The sequence below is a fragment of the Nycticebus coucang genome, chromosome 14, assembly GCF_027406575.1.
Source record: "Nycticebus coucang isolate mNycCou1 chromosome 14, mNycCou1.pri, whole genome shotgun sequence".
NCBI lineage: Eukaryota > Metazoa > Chordata > Mammalia > Primates > Lorisidae > Nycticebus > Nycticebus coucang.
In genome coordinates, this window is record NC_069793.1 from 62,206,130 (window position 1) to 62,227,271 (window position 21,142).

Sequence of the window (21,142 nt, forward strand, 5' to 3'; positions counted from 1 at the left end):
AGCTGTGGGTTTGTCATAGACAGCATTAATGAGTTGAAAAATTTGTACCACATATGCCTATATTCCTAAGTATACTTGTTCAAAAAGGATACTGAATTTTATACAATGCTTTCTCTGTGTCTATTCAGATGATCATATGGTCTTTGTTTTTGCATCTGTTGATATAGTGTATTACATTTATGAATTCGCGTATGTTAAACCAGCCTTGCATCACTGGGGTGAAACCTATTTTATCGTGATATAAAATTTTTTAATGTGTAGCTGTGATCTATTGGCTAACTTTTTTTTACTTTATTAAATCATAAGGAGGTAGATCATGTATACATTAATGCATTTATGCGATACTATGTGGTGATTTCATACACAATTTGGAGTGCTTACATTGTACTAGTTAATATATCCCTCACCTCATTTACTTAATTACTGTTATAAGACATTTGGACTCTATACTTAATAGATACGACATGTACTCTTGCAATATGCACCGCAGGTGTTATCCCACTTTTGCATTTATATTCATTAATGTATTGGTCTTAGCTGTACTATTTAGTAGAGTCTTTTTTTAATTATTTATTTTTATTGTAAAATCATAGCTGTGTACATTAGTGCAATCAAGGGGTACAATGTGCTGGTTTCATATATAATCTGAAATATTCTCATCAAACTGTTCAATGTACCCTTCATGGCATTTTCTTAGTTACTGTATGTAGGCATTTGTATTTTGCATTTAGTAAGTTTTGCCTGTACCCATTTTAAGATGCACCGTAGGTGTGGCTCCACCAATTACCCTCCCTCCACCCTAACCTCTCCCCTCCCTTCCCCTTCCTTGGCCCTTTTCCCATAGTCTTGTGCTATGGTTGGGTTATAGCCTTCATGTGAAAGCTATAATTTAGCTTCATAGTAGCGCTGAGTACATTGGATAATTTTTCTTCCATTCTTGAGATACTTTGCTAAGAAGATTATGTTCCAGCTCCATCCATGTAAACATGAAAGAGGTAAAATCTGAATTTTGTTATCAAGGTGATGTTTGTTTCATAGTTTGTTTTGGGGAAGATTCTGTCCTTCTCAATTTTTTGAAATAATTTCTTGAGTATGGATATAAGCTCTTTGAAGGTTTGAAAGGATTCTGGTGTAAAGCCATTTGGACCAGGTCATTTGATTTTTTTTTTTTGATTGATTATTGCTTCTCTAATCTTAGTGCTGGTTTTGGTCTATTTAAGAGATCTACTTCTTCTTTGTTAAATCTAGGGAGAGGGTGTGATTTCAGGTATTGATCCATTTCCTCCATATTGTCCAATTTCTGAAAATAGAATGTCTTGTAATATTCAGAGATAATCTCTTGTATCTCTATAGTATCTGTTGTTATAACTCTTTTATCATTTCTGATTGAAATTATTAGAGATTTTAATTTTCTGTTTTTATTAATTCTGGCCAAAGGTTTATAGATTATATTCATTGTTTTCTGAAGAACCAACTTTTGTTTCATGAATTTTCTGAATGATTCTTTTGCTTTAAATTTTATTAATCTCTGGTTTAATTTTGGTTATTTCTTTTCTTCTGTTAGGTTTGGGATCAGATGGTTTTTCTGTTTCCATATTTGTAAATTCACTTGTTAGTTTGTTGATGTGCTCTCTTTCTGTTTTTCAGATTTAGTGATCTAGGGAAAAGAATTTCCCTCTTAAGGCTGCTTTTTGCAGTATCCCACAGGTTTTGATAACTGATACCTTCATTGTTATTATGTTTGAGAAATTTAACAATTTCCTCTTTTGTATCTCCATGATCCAACTGTCCTTCAACTTACGGTTGTGTAATTTGCATGCCATTGGGTGGGGATGTACATTTTTGTTAGAGTTTAGTTCCACCTTTATTGCATTGTGGTCTGAGAAGATACAAAGTATAATTTCAATTCTTTTAATTTTGTTGAGTTTTGATCAATATCCTAGGATATGATCTATTTTGGAGTATGTTCCATGGGCTGATGAGAAGAATGATATGTCTTAGCTTTGGTATGGTGTGTTCTGTATATTCTATTAAGCCCATTTGTTCTGAGGTCCCATTTAAGTCCTTTTTATCTTTGCTAAATTTCTGCTTAGAGGATATGTCCATTTCTGTCAGAGGGGCATTATAGTCCTTGACTATTATGGTGTTATGGAATATCATATAGCTCAGACCAATCAAGGTCTGTTTCATGAATCTGGGAGTATTTAAGTTGGGTGCATAAATATTAGAAATTGAAATGTCTTGTTGTTGCATTTTTCCCTTGGCCAATATGACGTAGCCATCTTTGTCTTTCTTAACTTTAGTTGCTTTAAATGCACTTGTCTCTGAAAACAAGATTAGAACTGCTCCTTTCTTCTAATTTCATTTTCAGTGAAATACTGTTTTCTATCCCTTAACCCTGAGTCTTTATTTGTCTTTCAGGGTTAGGTGCATTTACTGGAGACAGAATATAGATGGCTTGTCCTTTTGAATCCAATCAGCCAGCCTGTGCTTCTTCAGTGGGAAATTCAAGCCATTAACATTTATTGAGAGAATTGATATGTGTGGGGGAGTTTTATTACTTTACGAGAATCCATTGCATAATTTTATCCTTTCTGCCATTGTGGAAGCTAAGTTTTGACCTTTAGTTTCTGGGTATTTACTATGCTGGTGGTCCATTGTGGTTATCAATATTGAGATTAGGTCTAAGTGCTTTCTATAGAGTTGGTGTTTTTTTGGCCAATTTCCTTAATCTTTGCATATCAGCAAAAGATTTGACTTCTCCGTGAATTTTGAAGCTTTCTTGAGAAGGATATGTAATTCTGGGCTAAAAATTACTTTGTTTAAGAAGGTTAAAAGTAGATTACCATCCTTTTCAGCTTTGACATTTGAGTTGAAAAGTCTGCTGTCATGCTAATGGCTTCGCTCCATAAGTCAATTGGCACTTAGTCCTGGCTGCCTGGAGAATTTTCTCTTTTGTCTTGACTTTGGACAGGTTAATGACAATTTATCTTAGAGAATCTGTTTGACTTGAGATTACCTAGGGTCTATATCGCTCTAAAAGGAGTAATGTTGCAATCTTTATTGAAACTTCAGAAGTTTTCATTTATGATTATGATATATTCCAGTAGGGCTCCCATGCTTTTGGGATGCTCTCCTTTCCCATTAGGAAACTCTATAGTTTGTATTTTTGAATGGTATATGAAGTTCTGTAATTCTTTGAGCAATTGTTTCTTTCTCTCTCTTATTTTCTACCTCTGTAGCAACCTGGTTTAGCTCATTAACTTTATCTTCTAGGTCTCAGATTCTTTCTTCTCTATGGTCTAATTTGTTCTTTATACTTTCTACTGTATCTTTAAATTCCCTAATTGAATCCTTCATTTCCTTAGGCTCTGCATATTCTGTATTCTTCATGCTTTCATGCATATTTTGGCTCTGTTTTTCCACTTTCTCATCAATTTCTTTTATTGCCTTTGTCATTTATATTTTAATTTCCCTTTTGGTAATTTCAATTAATTCTTTATAGGTGGAATCCTTTGCAGTAGCTGTCTTATGGTCCATTGGTATAGTTTTTGTGTTTTGTTTTCTTGTGTTGCCAGAATATTTTTTGTTTATTTTTATTTCCTCCTCATGTGTGTTTCCTTTTTATTCACCTACTTTCCCTACTTTTTCCTTGTTACTGCTAACTTTACTTTAAATTATCTTATTTCAGAACTTAAGTGTTGAAGTAGCCCCTTGGTATTAGGTTAAAAGAAACAGAATGATATAAAGCAAATGGGGGAAAAGAAGAGGAAAAGGAAGAAAGAAGAAAAGTTACAGAAAGAAAGGATAAAAATAGGGGAGTTTGAAATAAAAGAATTGACAAACAGGAGAGAAGGAGGATATAAAGAGAGTGACAGGAGATATGGTGTTGTTTGGCACAGTAGTATGGCCCTACTTGTAACTCAAGAATTTTAGGAGGCTGGTCTGAGCAGGTCCCTTGAAGTCAAGAGCTCCTTACTAGCCTGAGAAAAGCAAGGCCCTAAATCTCTCAAGCATAGGAAAGGAAAGAAAAGGGGCAAAAAAAAAAAAAAGGCAAGAAAATAAATATCCAACATTGAGGAGTTGCTCATACTCTATTCCCAACGGCCAAAGGTAGTGGAACTTCCTACACTGTCATCTCTTGCCCACCTTGAGCTAGACCATTGTTGTGACCTCCAAGCTACAGAAATGCCATAATATCCCAGCACTCAGAGACAAAAAGAAATAAAATGAGAATATATAAAGAAAATTTAAAATACAGTTACATTAGATAAAGTAGAAAGAGTAAGAAAGAAAGAAAGGAACAAGGGAGAATATCTTAGCTGTTGTAAGAGAAATTTGTGTTGGAAAGTTAAAAAAAAAGTAGAAATGTCTCTACCAAAAGAGTGAAAGAAGGATAGAAGTGAAATAGAGGAAATAAATGTGGCTGAAGTACTGTAAAAAAAATACAGGAGCCATGCTCTTGATAAAAGTAAAAATGGAAAAATGTATACAACCAACCAAATTAGCAAAACAAAACAAAACAAAGCTCAAATAACCAAAAACATTAACAACCTCAATAACAAAAAAGAGAAAAAAATGAATAAAAAAATCTAAAAAAAAAAAAAACCCTCCAATATCACAGAGGGAGCAATAATAATAGCAATATTATAGTATATTTCCAGGACACCAGGTGGTGTTTTGGTTTCAGGACATAGAAAACACATGCTCATAACCACTCTCTAGTTTTTGAAGAGGACAAGTCCTGTCATCCTGACTTAGTTGCCCTTTGTGAGTGCCTGGTCATTTTCTCACCATTCAGTCATGGCCAGATTGGGGGTCTGATAGAATCCTTAGAAATAATGTCTCACAGGGACCCCTGACAACTTTTCCTTGGGTGTGGGTTAACCACTCAGCTCTCCCCAAGAGTGTAAGCTTAAGGTCAGCAGGTGGGCCTGAGTTAGCAATCCTTTAGGCCCCTGCAGACAGTCTTATCCTGGCGTCCTCTAACTTTTTCAATAGGGGCCAATTCACTGTCCCTCAGACTGTTGGAGGGCTGGACTATAGTTAAAAAAAAAAAAAACCCAAAAAAAACTATGAACAAATTCCTATGCACACTGCACATATCTTATTTTGAAGTAAAAAACAAAATCCGAACAAATACAATTCACACTGCTGCATGTGGCTTGTGGGCCATAGTTTGAGCACCCTTGGTCTTATCCATATGACCCTCTCATGGTGGCAGCCCAGCTAGCAAACATAACCTTCCTGCAATGGTGGCCCAGCCAGTAGTCAAACCATGTAGATGGTAAATCCAAAACCAAGTGGATAGTAAATCCACTTCTTCCAATATTCAAACTCAATGCTGTACACTGTTAGAGTCCACCAACTTGTACAAACTTTTCACTCAATGTAAATTTTTCCCCGACATCCAAAAGCTGCAGAATGACTCCCTTGCTTCCTTAGATCTCTGTGAGACCAGCTGGTACTGCCTGCTCCTATGCACTTGCCTTCTGTGTGAGACCTCCACTTCTCCACCTCCTACTATCTACTGTAGTCCACCACCGCCTCACTGTACCCCCAGAGAGATGACTCCAGGTAAGTTCCCTATGTCAGATATGATTGGGTTCTCTCTGTTTTGCCTGCCTTGCTGGGAGAGGTCTGGACAGAGATACTTCTACTCTGACATCTTGACTTAAGTCTCAAATATCATGAATCATAAAGAAAAAATAATTTGGATTTCATCAAGTTAAAGAAAAATTCTGTTCTTTGAGAAATATGATTTTAAAAAATGAAGACAAGGGTCATGCATGGTGGCACATGCCTATAAACCTGGCACTCTGGGAAGCCAAGGCAGGTGAATCATTTGAGCTCAGGATTTCAAGATAGCGAGACCCATCTCTACTAAAAGTAGAAAAGCTGAGGCAAGAGGATCTTTGAGCACAATAGCTTGAGGTTGCTGTGGGCTATCATGCCATAGAATTCTACTTAGGGTACCAGAGTGAGACTCTGTCTGAAAAAAATAAAACAAAAATGAAGTCAAGATCATTACTACGCAAAATAAATTCAATTTGGAAGACAATAAAAAATATAAGGTTATATTAGAATAGTTGAGATCCTAAATCTCAATTTAAGAACACTGAAACCACCTAGTATTTTATGCTATCTGTATGGCATTAAAGCAGATTCAAACAAATGATGTTCTCTTTGGCGAGTTTAACAAACATCTTATATATTCAGAATTATTTCTTCAAAACAATGAAGGCTCTAACAAAGATCAGAGAGTCAAGACGATGAAGGGTCATTCAGCTAGTATGAAAGTCATGTGTCTTGGAAATCTTCTTTATGCCATATATCATTGTCAACTGCATGGGATGTGGGATAGTCTGAGTCATCTATTCCTTTGAGCCATCTACCTTCCTCTCTCAAAGCTCAGGACAACTGAATCAATAACAATTATTATTCCTACAATGTAAGATGAAGACTTCATAAAGAAGCTGCCTTTCTTCCCACTAATATACTTGAAGAGAAATAGTCATAATTAGCTGTATCTAGTTGATAACAGTGGCAGTTTTCAATTTTCTGGACTTTAAACTAAAGCACATTTCAGTATCCAGATTATTTCTATTGTTAAAGTGAATTCTTATGAGTATTTGCCATAAGCTGTGTCCTGAGTTAATCACTATATACAGTTTTTATACTCACAAAATGCAATGTACATATTGCAGCAATCTAAAAAATATTTACTGATATGTCTGCTACTTTACACATTATAAAAGAGAAGAAAATGAAACCTTCAATGAGGTCACACTAACTCAGACTAATACGTGTGGTACTAGACCTCTGAATAATCTTACAACATTGCAATTTCGTGAACTAATATAACAATAACCATTCAAATAATGATAATGAAACAATTTCCAACATTCATTCAGGTTATCTGAAAGAAAACAATATTTTATTTTATTTTTTTGAGAATCACGTTTCAAAATAATTCACCTCAAAAATAATTCCAGTATCTGGAGCAATTACTTCTGAAAATAGCCCATCAGATGTTTGTGACAGACATTAGAGATATAAATGCTTTCATGATTTAAAGTGTGAGTAATTATAATTAATTGTAAGCACTCTGGGTTATTGTAAACAAGTTTTGGGTGACTTTATCTTTAAGTAATCTTTTCTGAGATTTCAAATAATCTCATGTGAAACAAAAACCACTTTCTTGTGAGAATATTTTTGTAACCTCCCTTTGGCACACCTTCAATCTACAATTCTCTGTTTTGTTCCAATAAATAAGTCTGCACTAAGGCAGAACCCTCTATCAAAAGGTTCTGACATCTCCTAGGAATTAATTCACTCCCTGCCTATGCTAAGAAGTTTGAGACTGAAAAGAAAGAACACTTGTTCTGGTGAATTCACTTGCTAATCCTTACAGAAAGTGTTGGACTCATGGTGAGGAGATGGCATAGTATATAAAAATAACTGTTAATATATTTTTATTGAAATAACAGAAATGAGGTATTGTTTGTAGGAGCTGTTTGCCTAAAGTTTTCCTTATATTAAAGTTAAAACTCAGGAATACTCAGAGCCCTTAAGAAGGAAGAGAAAGCAAAGTTGAGGAAAGATAAAAATACAAAAGCCTAATTGAGGATCCAAGAACAGCATTCCAAGAGTTAAGGTTTAACTGATGGAGAAAAATGATATTTAAATTAGAGATCCAACTGTTGTGTGGAGCTCTGGAGGAGACATGCAATATTGTACACCTTAAAGGGATTTGTGTAGAATAAGGAATTCAGCCATATGTAATTGGAACAGTTAAATACCTTTTTGATCTCCAGGTATGGAATATCTTTCTGGCTAGGATAAGTAATCTGTAGAAGGTATATTCTAGAAGGAATATACTCTGTGGGATGATATATCTCTCTTCTTATACTTTCAAGTTTAATGACACTAACTCTTCAGTTCTAAATGAGAAGTATTACCTCCTAATCTTTTATATATCAAATTTAAAATGGTTCCTGGATTACTGGTAAATTTTATGTTTTTGCTGGATATTAGCAAGCATAGTATAAAGTAGTTAATTTCATATTTAAACAAAATTACTACGACTATGTGTCTTCTATGTCCAAACAGAGCTGGACTATCCTTCCTAAAATGTGTGAAGAGTGCAATCCCAATCTTAAAGTCACGTAAAGTAGAATTAGATAAATATTTTTTTCTGCAAAGAAAACATAGCAGTGTAAAATACAGTTCTGGAGGCCTGCCACTTTCTCCAGAGAAAGCCAGAAAAAGATATCCCAGAAGCCTAATTATCCAGTAGCATAAGCTACCTTTGGGAGTCATTTTATATACAAATAACCCCACAAATTAATCTTGTTAGAAATCTTCAAAGACAGCATTTCAACAAAACAGGCTCTATTTCAGGACCTGGCAGCACCCCTCTCTCCCCTTCATTCCTGATGCCCCAGGTCAGACGCTAGCCACTGTGGGAGAATGGAATGTAGCTGATTAAGGGAAAAAGAAAGATGATGAATCTTCATAGACTTCACATAGACTTCACAAGAGGGTAAACAGAATGATGCACACTATCTATATCCATGGATTCTGCCAGATGTAACAAATTGTAACATAAAAATTCAACTTCCTAGAAAATTCTGAAAGCACTTTTCTCACAGAAAAGCAGCAGTTTTTACCTAATGGTAGATTAAGATGTCCAGGTTGCTAACCTGCACTTTCTGCTTAGCCCAGGGCTATCAAGAATATTTTTCCTTCAATAGGAATATTCTTCAGAAGAGGCAATGAAAGAGAGACTGACTGAGAGTGAATATGCAGAGGGGTCATCATGATGTCTGTAGGTCTCTATATTACATGTTCTTCTCCTCCCAATGCTGTTCTCTAGGCTCAGTTTTCTTTCTTTCTCCATCTACCTAAGTTATTCTTCTGCCCTCTCCTTCTTCTTCTTGGTACCTTACACATTTGTCAGCTTACCCATTAGCCAATTAGGATATTATAAGGATTATTTGAAAGTTAATGTTTTTAAATAAGTCAATTTAACAATCAACATACCAGTCTGTAAATGTGTCTGTGTGTTAATAATAAAATAATTAACATTTCATAAATGACCTCATTATCAGATTGTCAAAAACTGTCATTGATTCCAGGAAATTGACGTATTAATATAGCAGGCAGTCAGGTAAGTAATGCTAGTATTGGACTAGAAGTGAGACCATATTTTAACTAGAATAAGTTAATTAGAGCCAGTAGGTCTGAGACATTAGTAACAGAAAATAAAAGTCAAAAATCAAATGTTTAGTTTTGTGCTAAAGCCTAGAAGTTGCAAAAGACATCTGGGTTTAACTAGAGGGAGAAAGCTAAGTGAGAGACAAGATTGAAATAAAACCAAGAAATGGGTGATGGATGTAAGAAGAAAGGAACAGGAAATTATTTAATTTGATGGGCATGACATCTAGCTGCACCTGTGCCTGAGCAAATGCATCAGAAATTACCAAAGCCGCCCATCCAAGCACAGCCTAAATTACTAGCCATGAATATAAGTTAAAAAACAAAGGTTTAATGTTGTAAGACATTGACACTGTCCAGGGCTTTTCCATGTGACAATTTTGTAGTAGCAGATAATGGAGACAATAGCTAACATATATAAATTCCGTAAATATTTGTTTGTTCCTAGCAGAATATAAATAATAGCAATATTTCTTCATTAGTTTTCTGTTGTTACATACTAAATTATCAGAAACTGTGATGCTTAAAACAATACTAATTTTTTATATCATGGATCTATAGTTCTGCAGTAAAGTAGGCCTACCTAGGTGCTCTGCTTAGAGTTACAAAAAGGCCAAAATATACATGTCCACTGGGTGGGCTATTGTCTTAAGGCTCTGGGGAAGAATCCCCTTCCAACCTCATTCAGGTTGTTGCCCAAATTTAGCTTCTTATGGCTATAAAATCAAGGTCCCTATTTAGTGCAGGCTGTCAACTAGGACCCTTTCTCTATTGCTAGAAGCTCCTTGGAATCATTCTTCTGTGACCCACCCATATTTAAGACCAGCAATTTCCACACAAATCCTTCTCCAACTTGACTCCCTTTGGCTTCCTATTTCAATAGTCTGTGAAAACTCTTTGCTTTTAAGGGGACATAAGATTAGATTAGGTCCTCCTAAGGGATCTCCCATTAAATTAATGCAAAGTGAACTGATCAGTAATTTTAATTACACCTATATAAGTCCAAGCATGATATTTCATCATACTCACAGCCTCAGGGATTGGGATAGGAAGTCTTGAGAGGAAGGATGTATTTTAAAATTATGCCAACCACACCAATTTAAAAAAGAGCTAGTAGAGAAGAGACTTTCTTTTCCAATGCATGAATCATTTTTATAGTATGTGTAAAATAACTTCTATTCTTAACAATTCTTTGATGAAGTATGATGTCTGAATAGACCTCAAGAAGAAACTGGAGTGGAGTCTTGGAATGTAGTGGCGTAGTCTAGATCTATGAGTATGTGGCTACTAGAACATCTAAAATCACATTATGTGGTTCAAATTTTATTTCTACTGAGCAGACTTGGTCTGGAGAGAGCTTTCTTTGTTTCTCTTAGATTTCAAACGTGTGGCCCAACATCAGCACTGCCCCTTTTCTACTGACTGGATTTCCAGGTCTGGAGATATTTCATCCTTGGATTTCCATCTCCTTCTTTGTTATCTATGTCTCCATACTCCTTGGCAATGGCACCCTCCTCTTTCTTATCCGAGAAGACCACACTCTTCATGAGCCCATGTACTACTTTCTGGCAATACTGGCAGCCACAGATCTTGGAGTGACATTGACAACAATGCCCACCGTGCTTGGTGTTCTGTGGCTGGATCACAGGGAGATAAGCCATGGAACTTGCTTCTTCCAGGCTTATGTAATCCACTCGCTCTCTATTGTGGAGTCTGGAGTCTTGCTCGTCATGGCCTATGATCGCTTTGTTGCCATCCATAATCCCCTGAGATACACCTCTATTCTCACCAATGCTAAGGTGGTGAAGATAGGTCTGGGGGTTCTAATGAGGGGATTTATGCTAATCATGCCCATAATCATCACCCTTTCTGGATTCCCCTACTGCAGATCTCATGTACTTTCCCATGCCTTTTGTTTGCATCAGGATGTGATCAAACTGGCCTGTGCTGACATAACCTTCAATAGACTCTATCCTATAGCCCTGGTTTCCTTAACTGGTTTTCTGGACTCTATGTTTATCCTTATGTCTTACATTCTAATCCTTAAGAGTGTCATGGGAATTGCCTCAGGTAAGAAGCAGCCTAAGGCCCTGAATACTTGTGTTTCACACATTAGCTGTGTTCTGGTTTTTTATGTCACTGTGACTGGGCTAACCCTCATTCATCGATTTGGGAAACATATACCACACATTGTTCATATCATCATGAGCTATATCTACTTCCTCTTTCCCCCATTTATGAATCCAATAATTTACAGCATTAAGACCAAGCAGATACAGAATGGAATCAACCGCCTTCTCTCTTTTCGCAGAAGTTGAGCCTAATCAATGACTTTGGAGGGGGGAAATCCATTGCAGAATGGATTTCGAATGAGAATTGAGTATATGATGCTAATATGGCTCAAAATCAAAAGAATTGGCCTTCCTATCATTTAAAAGACACAGAGTCATTCCTCTGATTTTCAGTGTCCTCATCCCAGCCCCAAGGACACTGACTTTAGTTCTATTGCTCCGTTCAGTATATTGGTTTGATTTTATGTTGTCATTTTTCACTCTGTGAGAGTTACTTGTTTTCATGGCTACCTGAGGCCAATGATACTTGAAATGACTGAAGACTATACAAAGATTCCTCAGAACTATGTGGAAACTATTAAATAATTTTTGTATGTTTTGTGGTGTATCAGAGCTAATGTCTTGCTTGGCACAGACTGAATCAGAAATAAATGAAAGTAAGTTATTCAGACCACCAGAGGTCTTGTTGGCAATATAGGAAATGGCCAAACAGCTTTGGTTCTATCAGATAGTAGCATAGATAGATGCCCACCAAGGATTAATGAGAAGTCTCTGAGTTCATGAAATCTGGTGCCTGCCACCTAATGTGATCAGGACTCCAAACACTCTATAATAAAATAAATTTTCATTTCTTGCACATTTGAGTTTTTTATTCTTTGTCTGTAATCTGTTCTGTGTTCTGTATAGCCTCTACACATCCTTAAGAAAAAGTAATTCAGTTGCTAAGGTATTTTTGTAAGCACTTATGCAGATTTTTTCTTTTGATATTCTGTAATTAAAAGATTCCCTTGTAGGCAGTATTTTTTTATTGTTGTTGTTAAATGTAATAACTTTAAAAATAGCCTTTGAAAATCATTGACTTACATCTTCCATCAATGTTTGCTATTGTCATTAATTTACTGAGTCTTTTTGTTTTGTTTTGTTTTGAGACAGAGTCTCACTATGTCACCCTCGGTAGAGTGCTGTGGTGTCACGGGTCACAGCAACCTCAAACTCTTGGGCTCAATTGATTCTCTTGCCTCACCCTCCCAAGAAGCTTGGACTATAGGTGCCTGCCACAATGTCTAGCTATTCTTGGTTGCAGTTGTCATTGTTGTTTGGCAGGCTGAGGTTGGGTTTGAACCCGCCAGCTCTGGTGTGTGTGGCTGGCAACCTAGCTGCTAAGCTGCAGGCGCTGAGCCTGTTTTTATTGTTTTAATTGGGTCTGTCACCTTGGTTTTGTAAGAGAGAAAAGAGTGAGTAGATTCATTGACACATGTAATCCACTCAGTGTAGAAAAAAAAAAAAAGAATGTATAACAAGATCTTAAAAATAAGGCAATGCAGGGCGATGCCTGTGGCTGAATGAGTAGGGCGCCAGTCCCATATAACAGGTGTGGCAGGTACAAGGCTGGCCCTGGCAAAAATTGCAAAAAAATAAAAATAAAAAAATAAGGTAATGCATGCATACAAATATCATAAAAGCCACCTGACATAGTAAATATAATATAGTAAGTGTCTCTAATAAAGTAATACATTTCTCCCTCAATTACTCCTAATACACCTTTGTCTTACACCAACAGCACTTCCAGCCTATTCATACCTTTATTTCTGATTCTTCTAATTTTTATTTATATCCTAGATAAATTTTATTATTCAATATTCATAGTATCTACTTTCAATATCATGTGTTTGTTTGCTTATTTTATTTTTCTGTTTTTGAGATGAAGTCTCACTATGTCCCCCTCAGTAGAGTACCATGGCATTACAGCTCATAGCAACCTCCAACTCTTGGGCTTAAGCAATTCTTTTGCCTCAGCCTCCCAAGTAGCTGGGACTACATGCACTGCCACAACACTCAGCTATTTTTTTGTTGCGATTTTCATGGTTGTTTAGTAGGCCCAGGTTGGGTTTGAAACCTCCAGCCAGCCTGGGTGTATGTGGCCAGTTCTGTAACCACGGTGCTACAGGTGCCGAGCCTGTGTGCTTATTTTAAATACATCCTAGATACTCTTCTGTATTCTTCTTAGAAAACATAAAAATAAAGCATTATGAGAAAGAAATAAAAGGTATTCAATTCAGGTCAAACGACTGCTTTTTGCTGATGACCTGATCCTGTTCATAGAAAATGTCAGTGATTCCACCAAAATAAATTCAGTGAAGTGTCAGGTTACAAAACAATGTAAATAAATCAGTGGCATTCGTATACACCAATAGTGTTCAAACTAAGAGTCAAATCATCGACTCAATAAAGTTATAGTAGCCACAAAGAAAATAAAAAAAGAAAAAAATAATAAAATAAAATAAAATATTTACAAATATACTTATCCAAGGTAAAAGATCTCTACAAAGACCTATGAAACACTAAGGAAAGAAATCACAATTACAGATGACACACACAAATGGAGAAACATATCTCGATTACGTATCAGTATAATCAATATTATTAAAATGTCTATGCTACCCAAAGTCATTACAGATTCAATGCAATCTCAGCCAAAACACTAACATCATATTTCAAAGATTTAGAAAAAAGAAATCTGTGCTGCCTCAGCACCTGTAGCAAAGTGGGTAGGGCGCTAGTCACATACCCCAGGGCTCAGACCTGCTAAACAACAGTGACAGCGAAGGCAAAAAAAAAAGGTAGGCATTGTGGTAGGCGCCTGTAGTCTCAACTACCTGGGAGGCTAAGGTAAGAGAATCACTGGTTTTCAACAGTTGGAGGTTGCTGTGACCTGTGACACCATGGCACTTCTATAAAGCGCAAGATAGTGAGACACATTCTTAAAAAAAAAAAAATTGTGCTTCATTTGGATCCTGAAAAGAGCCCGAATAGTTAAAGTAATTCTAAAGAAAATAAAAAATATATATATCTTGAGGCAACACTCTACCAGAATTCAAATTATACTACAAGGTTATAATAAGCAAAACAGCATGGTATTCACACAAAAACAGAAACATAGACAAATAGAACAGAATAAAGAATACAAATATAAAACTACCCTCATATAGCCAACAGATCTTTGCCAAATCAGACGACAATATTCACCAAGTTAAAGAAGCTATGTTCAATAAATTATATTGAGAAAATTGGATATAAACATACAGAAGAAAGAAATAGGATCTATGTCGCTCACTACTCACAAAAGTTAATTGAAGATAGACAAAAGATTGAAATGTAAGACATGAAAGCATAAGAATTCTAGAAGAAAACGTAGGAAAATTCTTTTAGATATTTGCCTAGGCAACGAATTTATTATTAAGATCCCAAAAGCAATTATAGCAACAACAAAACTAACTAAATAAATAAGACTTGATTAAATTAAACAATTTCTCCATAGCTAAGGAAAAAATCTACAGAGCAAACAGACAATCTACAGAATGGAAGAAAATAGTCACAAGCTATAGATCCAATAAAGGGGTAATAACCAGATCTAGAAGGAACTCAGGCAAATCAGCAGAAAAACAAAAAAAAAACATTAAAAAGTGGGAAAAATTTGTAAACAGAAGCTTTTCAAACAAAGATAGACAAATGAGCAATAAACATGTATTAATGGTCAACATCACTAATCATCAGGGAAATGCAAATTAAAATCATGATGAGATACTACCTTTCTCCTGTTTAAATGGCTTTTATTAAAACATCCAAAAACAATAGATGCCAGAAAGGAATGCTTATACACTGTTTGTGAGACTGTAAATTTATTCAATTTCTATGGAAAACAGTATGGAGATCGCTCAAAGTACTAAAAGTTGACCTATCATTTGATCCAGAAATCTTATTATGGCATATTGACCTACTGGAGAACCAATTTTATCAGAAACACCTAAATTGAAATGTTTATTGCAGCACAATTCCCAATTGCAACAATGTGGCATCAACCCAAGTGGCCATCAATTCATGAGTGGATTAACAAATTTTGGTATATGTATATCAGCCATATAAAGGATGAACTAATGCTTTTTGTAACAATTTGTGTGGAGACTATTATCCTAAGTAAAGTATCTAAAGAATAGAAAAATGAACACCACATGTACTGGCTGTTTAATTGAACAGTTAACTTTTTATTGCTTCTTTTTCCTTTCCCTGCCTTACTAGGAAAGTAACTTTGAAATGACAGATCCATTATTCATTTTTTAGTTCTGTTTTCTCAGGTATTTTCCTGTTTATATGGCCAGATGCCTCTGATAGACTCAATAGAACACTTACTCTGTTTTACAGAATAAAGTGCCCCAATTCTAGAATTGCACTAAAACCAGCTGAAATATTTCTATTTAAAAAAATAATAAATTGGAACTAACCGATGAGCACACATGTGTACAAAGGGAAGTAAACTCACTATAAATCAAGCAGAGGAATTTTCCCTGACCCCAAAGAAAGCTTACCTAACAGGTAATATTGAAGACTATTTGGGTGATGGACACACTTATAGCCATGACTCAAGCATTACAAAAGCAATCCTTGTTAACAACAACATTTTTACACTCTTAAGACTTGAAAATATACACACATACACATACAAAATGAAATTACCCTTTACCAAGTTCTTAATTTTTCAGGACTTGTGTTTCCACTTACATATATTAAGTCATATAATTTTTACCATTGTTCTTAGGGCTGTTTAGTCAACTTCACAATTATATTTTAAACAACTCCTGTCACCACCATTTCACAAATGAGGAACCAGAGGTATATACAGACACAGCATGTGAGAATTTGACTTAGGTTTCACAGTCAGGGAGACTGGCTCCATAGCCCATGCTGTTAAGAATAATTCTAGTAATATGAAGTAAAATTTCTAATCTAATGTAATTGTATTACTGATTGTTGTCAAGTCTCTTCTGCTTAGAGTACTTCTCTAAACTCAAGGTAACCATATATAACCACCGAGATGACACATCTACCTGACTGCTTACAGGCACAGAATGTCCCCAACTGAGCTGATTCTTCTCCTTAATTTGAAATACAGTATGTAGAACAATACTTAGTGCAGAAGAACCAATCAAAACGTAACTATTGATAATTAATAAAGTTGTGTTCTTTCTGTAATTCCTATAGACCTGCTCTCCACCAACATAAATCAGAATGCATAGGTCATCAATAGCCAGGCATTGTGGAGGGCACCTGTGGTCCCAGCTCCCTGGGAGGCTGAGGCAAGAGAATCACTTAAGCCCAAGAGTTTGAAGTTGCTGTGAGCTGTGATGCCAGAGTACTCTACTGAAGGTGACATAGTAAGATTCTGTCTCAAAAAAAAAAAAAAACAAAAAAACTATAGGTCATGTTTTGTTATTCTCTCTCCTTAAAGAACCATTTCAGTCAATCACCAAGTTCACTTCATTCCAAATCATGGAATCTCTCTTCCATCTGCTTCTATCCAATCTTATTGTCAACGGGCCTTCACATCTACGCCAACACTATTTCTCACCCGATTATATAATAGCAATTGTTCCCTACAGCCTCCTCATTGACTCTTCTGGTACATTCTTCATTCTTTAATCAAAATAAACAATTGATTAGCTGATCATGACCTTACTTTATATTCATCATTTGTAGGGTAAAGTCCAAACACCTTACAGTATTTGTAAGACCCTCACAATTAAAACTTTTTACCACAGATATACTTTGTTGTCAATTTCACCATATCTTTTATTTTTCTAGCTTTACTAGAATTCTTTATTCTTGAATTTGTTATACTTTCCTTACCCAGTACACTGTGCAACTTTTTCTTTCTTTATGGAGATGAACTCTATATTACCTCCAACTACCATGTTTCTTATCATTCTAATTGCCTGATTCACAGGTTAAATATTTTGGGGGACCATTTTCCATGACCCCAAAGATAATTTTTATGGTCTTTCCTTAGGGTATCACTATATATGCAGTAGCAATAGTGCTATTAAAATTTATGATAAATTTTATTCATATTACACAGGATGTTTATATCTTGTGAATAAAAAGATATTCCTCATCATGTAGTAGGCACAAAATGGTCAATGATCTAAACATAATGTAATGTCTTTTTTTTTTTTAATTAAATGATAGCTGTGTACATTGATATGATCATGGGGCATCATTCACTGGCTTCACAGACCTTTTGACACACTTTGATCACACTGGTTAACACAGCCTTCCTGGCATTCTCTCAGTTACTGTGCCAAGACACTTACATTCCACATTTACCAAGTTTCACATATACCCTTGTAAGATGCACCGCTGGTATAATCCCACCAATCCCATTCCCTCTACCCACCTCTCCTCTATCTCCCCTCCCTTTCCCCCTTCCCCCTATTCTTAGGTTGTAACTGGGTTATAGCTTTCATGTGAAAGCCCTAAATTAGTTTCATAGTAGGGCTGAGTACATTGGGTACTTTTTCTGCCATTCTTGAGATACTTTACTAAGAAGAATATGTTCCAGCTCCATCCATGTAAACATGAAAGAGGTAAAGTCTCCATCTTTCTTTAAGGCTGCATAATATTCCATGGTGTACATATACCACAATTTATTAATCAATTCATGAATCAATGGGTACTTGGGATTTTTCCATGACTTAGCAATTATGAATAGGGCTGCAATATATTCTGGTACAATTATCTTTGTTATGGTGTGATTTTTGGTCTTCTGGGTATATGCCCAGTAGAGGGATTACAGGATTGAATGGCAGATCTACTTTTAGATCTCTAAGTGTTCTCCATATCTCTTTCCAAAAGGAACGTATTAATTTGCATTCCTACCAGGAGTGCAAAAGTGTTCCCTTTTCTGCACATCCATGCCAACATCTCTGGTCTTGGGATTTTGTGATATAGGCTAGTCTCACCGGAGTTAGATGATATCTCAAAGTAGTTTTGATTTGCATTCCTCTGATGATTAAAGATGATGAGCATTTTTTCATATGTCTGAAGGCCATGCACCTGTCTTCTTCAGAGAACTTCCTCTTCAAATCCCTTGCCCAGACTGCAATGGGATCCCTTGTTCTATTCTTGCTAATATGTTTGAGTTCTCCGTGGATTCTGGTTATTAAACCTTTGTCAGAGACATAACCTTCAAATATATTCTCCCATTCTGAGGGCTGTTTGCTTGCTATAATTACTGTGTTCTTGGCTATGCAGAAGCTTTTTAGTTTGATCAAGTTCCAGTAGTGTATTTTTGAAGCTGCTTCAATTTCCTGGGGGAAAAAATTCCTCCTTATAAAATACTTGCCCAGACCGATTTCTTCAAGGGTCTTCCCTGCACTCTCCTCTAGTATTTTTCTAGTTTCTTGTCTTACGTTTAAATCTTTAATCCAGTGAGACTCTATCTTAGTGGTGAAAGGTGTGGGACCAGTTTCAGTCTTCTACAGGTTGTCAGCCAGTTCACCCAGCACCATTTGTTAAATTGGGAATTTTTTCCCCACTAAATGTTTTTAATAAGCTTGTCAAAGATCAAAAAATGGTAAGTAGCAGGATTCATCTCTTGGTTCTCTATTCTGTTCCAGACATCTACTTCTCTGTTTTTGTGCTAATACCATGCTGTTTTGATCACTATCGATTTGTAGTATAGTCTGAGGTCTGGTAACGTAATTCCTCCTGCTCTGTTTTTATTTCTGAGTAATGTCTTGGCTATTCGAGGTTTTTTTCTGATTCCATATAAAATGAAGTATTGTTTTTTCAAGATCTTTAAAGTATGACAGTGGAGCTTTAATAGGGATGGTGTTGAAGTTATATATTGCTTTGGGTAGTATGGACATTTTAACAATGTTAATTCTTCCCAAACATGAGCATGGTATATTTCTCCATTTGTTAATATTATCAGCTATTTCTTTTCTTAGAGTTTCATAGTTCCTTTTATAGAGATCTTTCATGTCCTTTCTTAGATAAATTCCCACATATTTCATCTTCTTTGGCACTACTGTGTGAATGGGATAGAGTCCTTAACTGTTTTTTCAACTTGACTATTGTTGGTATATATAAAGGCTACCGATTTATGAAAGTTGATTTTGTAACCTGAGACATTGCTGTATTCCTTGATCCCTTCTAAGAGTTTTGTATTAGAGTCCCTGGTGTTTTTCAGATATACTATCATATCATCTGCGAAGAGCGAAAGTTTGATCTCTTCTGACCCTATATGGATACCCTTGATCGCCTTTTCTTCCCTAATTGTGGTGGCTAAAACTTCCATTACAATGTTAAAAAGCAATGGAGACAATGGGAAGCCTTGTCTGGTTCCTGATCTGAGTGGAAATGATTCCAATTTAACTCCATTCAATATGATATTGGCTGTGGGTTTGCTGTAGATGGCCACTATCAGTTTAAGAAATGTCCCTTCTATACCGATTTTCTTAGGTGTTCTGATCATGAAGGGATGCTGGATATTATCAAAAGCTTTTTCAGTATTGATTGAGAGAATCATATAGTCCTTGTTTTTTAATTTGTTTATGTGCTGAATTACATTTATAGATTTACATATATTGAATCAGTCTTGAGACCCTGGGATAAAACTGACTTGGTCAGGATGTATAATTTGTTTGATGTATTGCTGGATTCTGTTTGTTAGGATCTTGTTGAATATTTTTGCATCTATATTCATTAGTGATATTGGTCTATAATTTTTTTTCTTGTTGGGTCTTTTCCTGGTTTTGGGATCAGGGTGATGTTTGCTTCATAGAACGTGTTGGGTAGTCTTCCTTCTTTTTCTACCTTTTGGAACAGGTTGAGTAATATAGGTACTAATTCCTCTTTAAAGGTTTGGTAGAATTCTGACGTGAAACCATCTGGTCCCGGGCTTTTCTTTTTAGGGAGGTTTTGTATGGTTGATGCTATTTCCGAACTTCATATGGGCCTGTTCAATATTTCCACTTGATTCTGGCTAAGTCTTGGAAGGTGACGTGCTTCCAAGTATCGGTCAATTTCCTTCAGATTTTCATATTTCTGAGAATAAAGTTTCTTGTAATATTCATTAAGGATTTTTTGGATTTCTGAGGAGTCTGTTGTTATTTTGTCTTTGTCGTTTCTGATTGATGAGATAGAGATTTTACTCTTTTTTTCCTGATTATGTTGGCCAAAGGTTTATATATTTTATTGACCTTTTCAAAAAACCAGCTTTTTGATTTATTGATCTGATGTATTATTCTTTTGTTTTCAATTTCATTTAATTCTGCTCTAATTTTGGTTATTTCTTTTCTACTACTGGGTTTGGGGTTGAAATGTTCTTCCTTTTCCAGTTGCTTGAGATGTCCCATTAAGTTGTTAACTTCCTCTCTTTCCGTTCTCTTGAGGAAGGCTTGAAGTGCTATAAATTTCCCTCTTACACCCGCCTTTGCAGTGTCTTGGAGGTTCTGATAGTTTCTGTCTTCATTGTCGTTTTGTTCCAAAAAATTGACAATTTCTTTCTTAATCTCATCTCTGACCCAGCTATCATTCAGCATAAGGTTATTTAACTTCCATGTTTTTGTATGAGTATGCAGATTCCTCTTGTTACTCAGCTCAAGTTTTATTCCACGGTGGTCCAAGAAGATGCATGGAATAATTTCTATTCCTTTAAGTTTACTGAGGTTAGACTTGAGACCTAAGATGTGATCGATTTTGGAGTAAGTTCTGTGGGCTGATCAGAAGTATGTGTATTCAGTTTTGTTGGGATGAAATGTTCTGTAGATGTCCTCTAAATCCAAATGTTGGAT

The 21,142-nt window shown here is 35.7% G+C and overlaps 1 protein-coding gene across 1 annotated transcript; it reads left to right on the top strand.

Moving 5' to 3' along the window:
* The first annotated feature begins 9,392 nt into the window (after nt 1-9,392).
* Nucleotides 9,393-11,537, top strand: LOC128564469 (olfactory receptor 51B2-like). Its single transcript, XM_053559936.1, has 2 exons — nt 9,393-9,398; nt 10,596-11,537. The coding sequence occupies exons 1-2, from the start codon at nt 9,393-9,395 to the stop codon at nt 11,535-11,537; spliced, it is 948 nt and encodes a 315-aa protein (XP_053415911.1).
* The last annotated feature ends 9,605 nt before the right edge of the window (nt 11,538-21,142 follow it).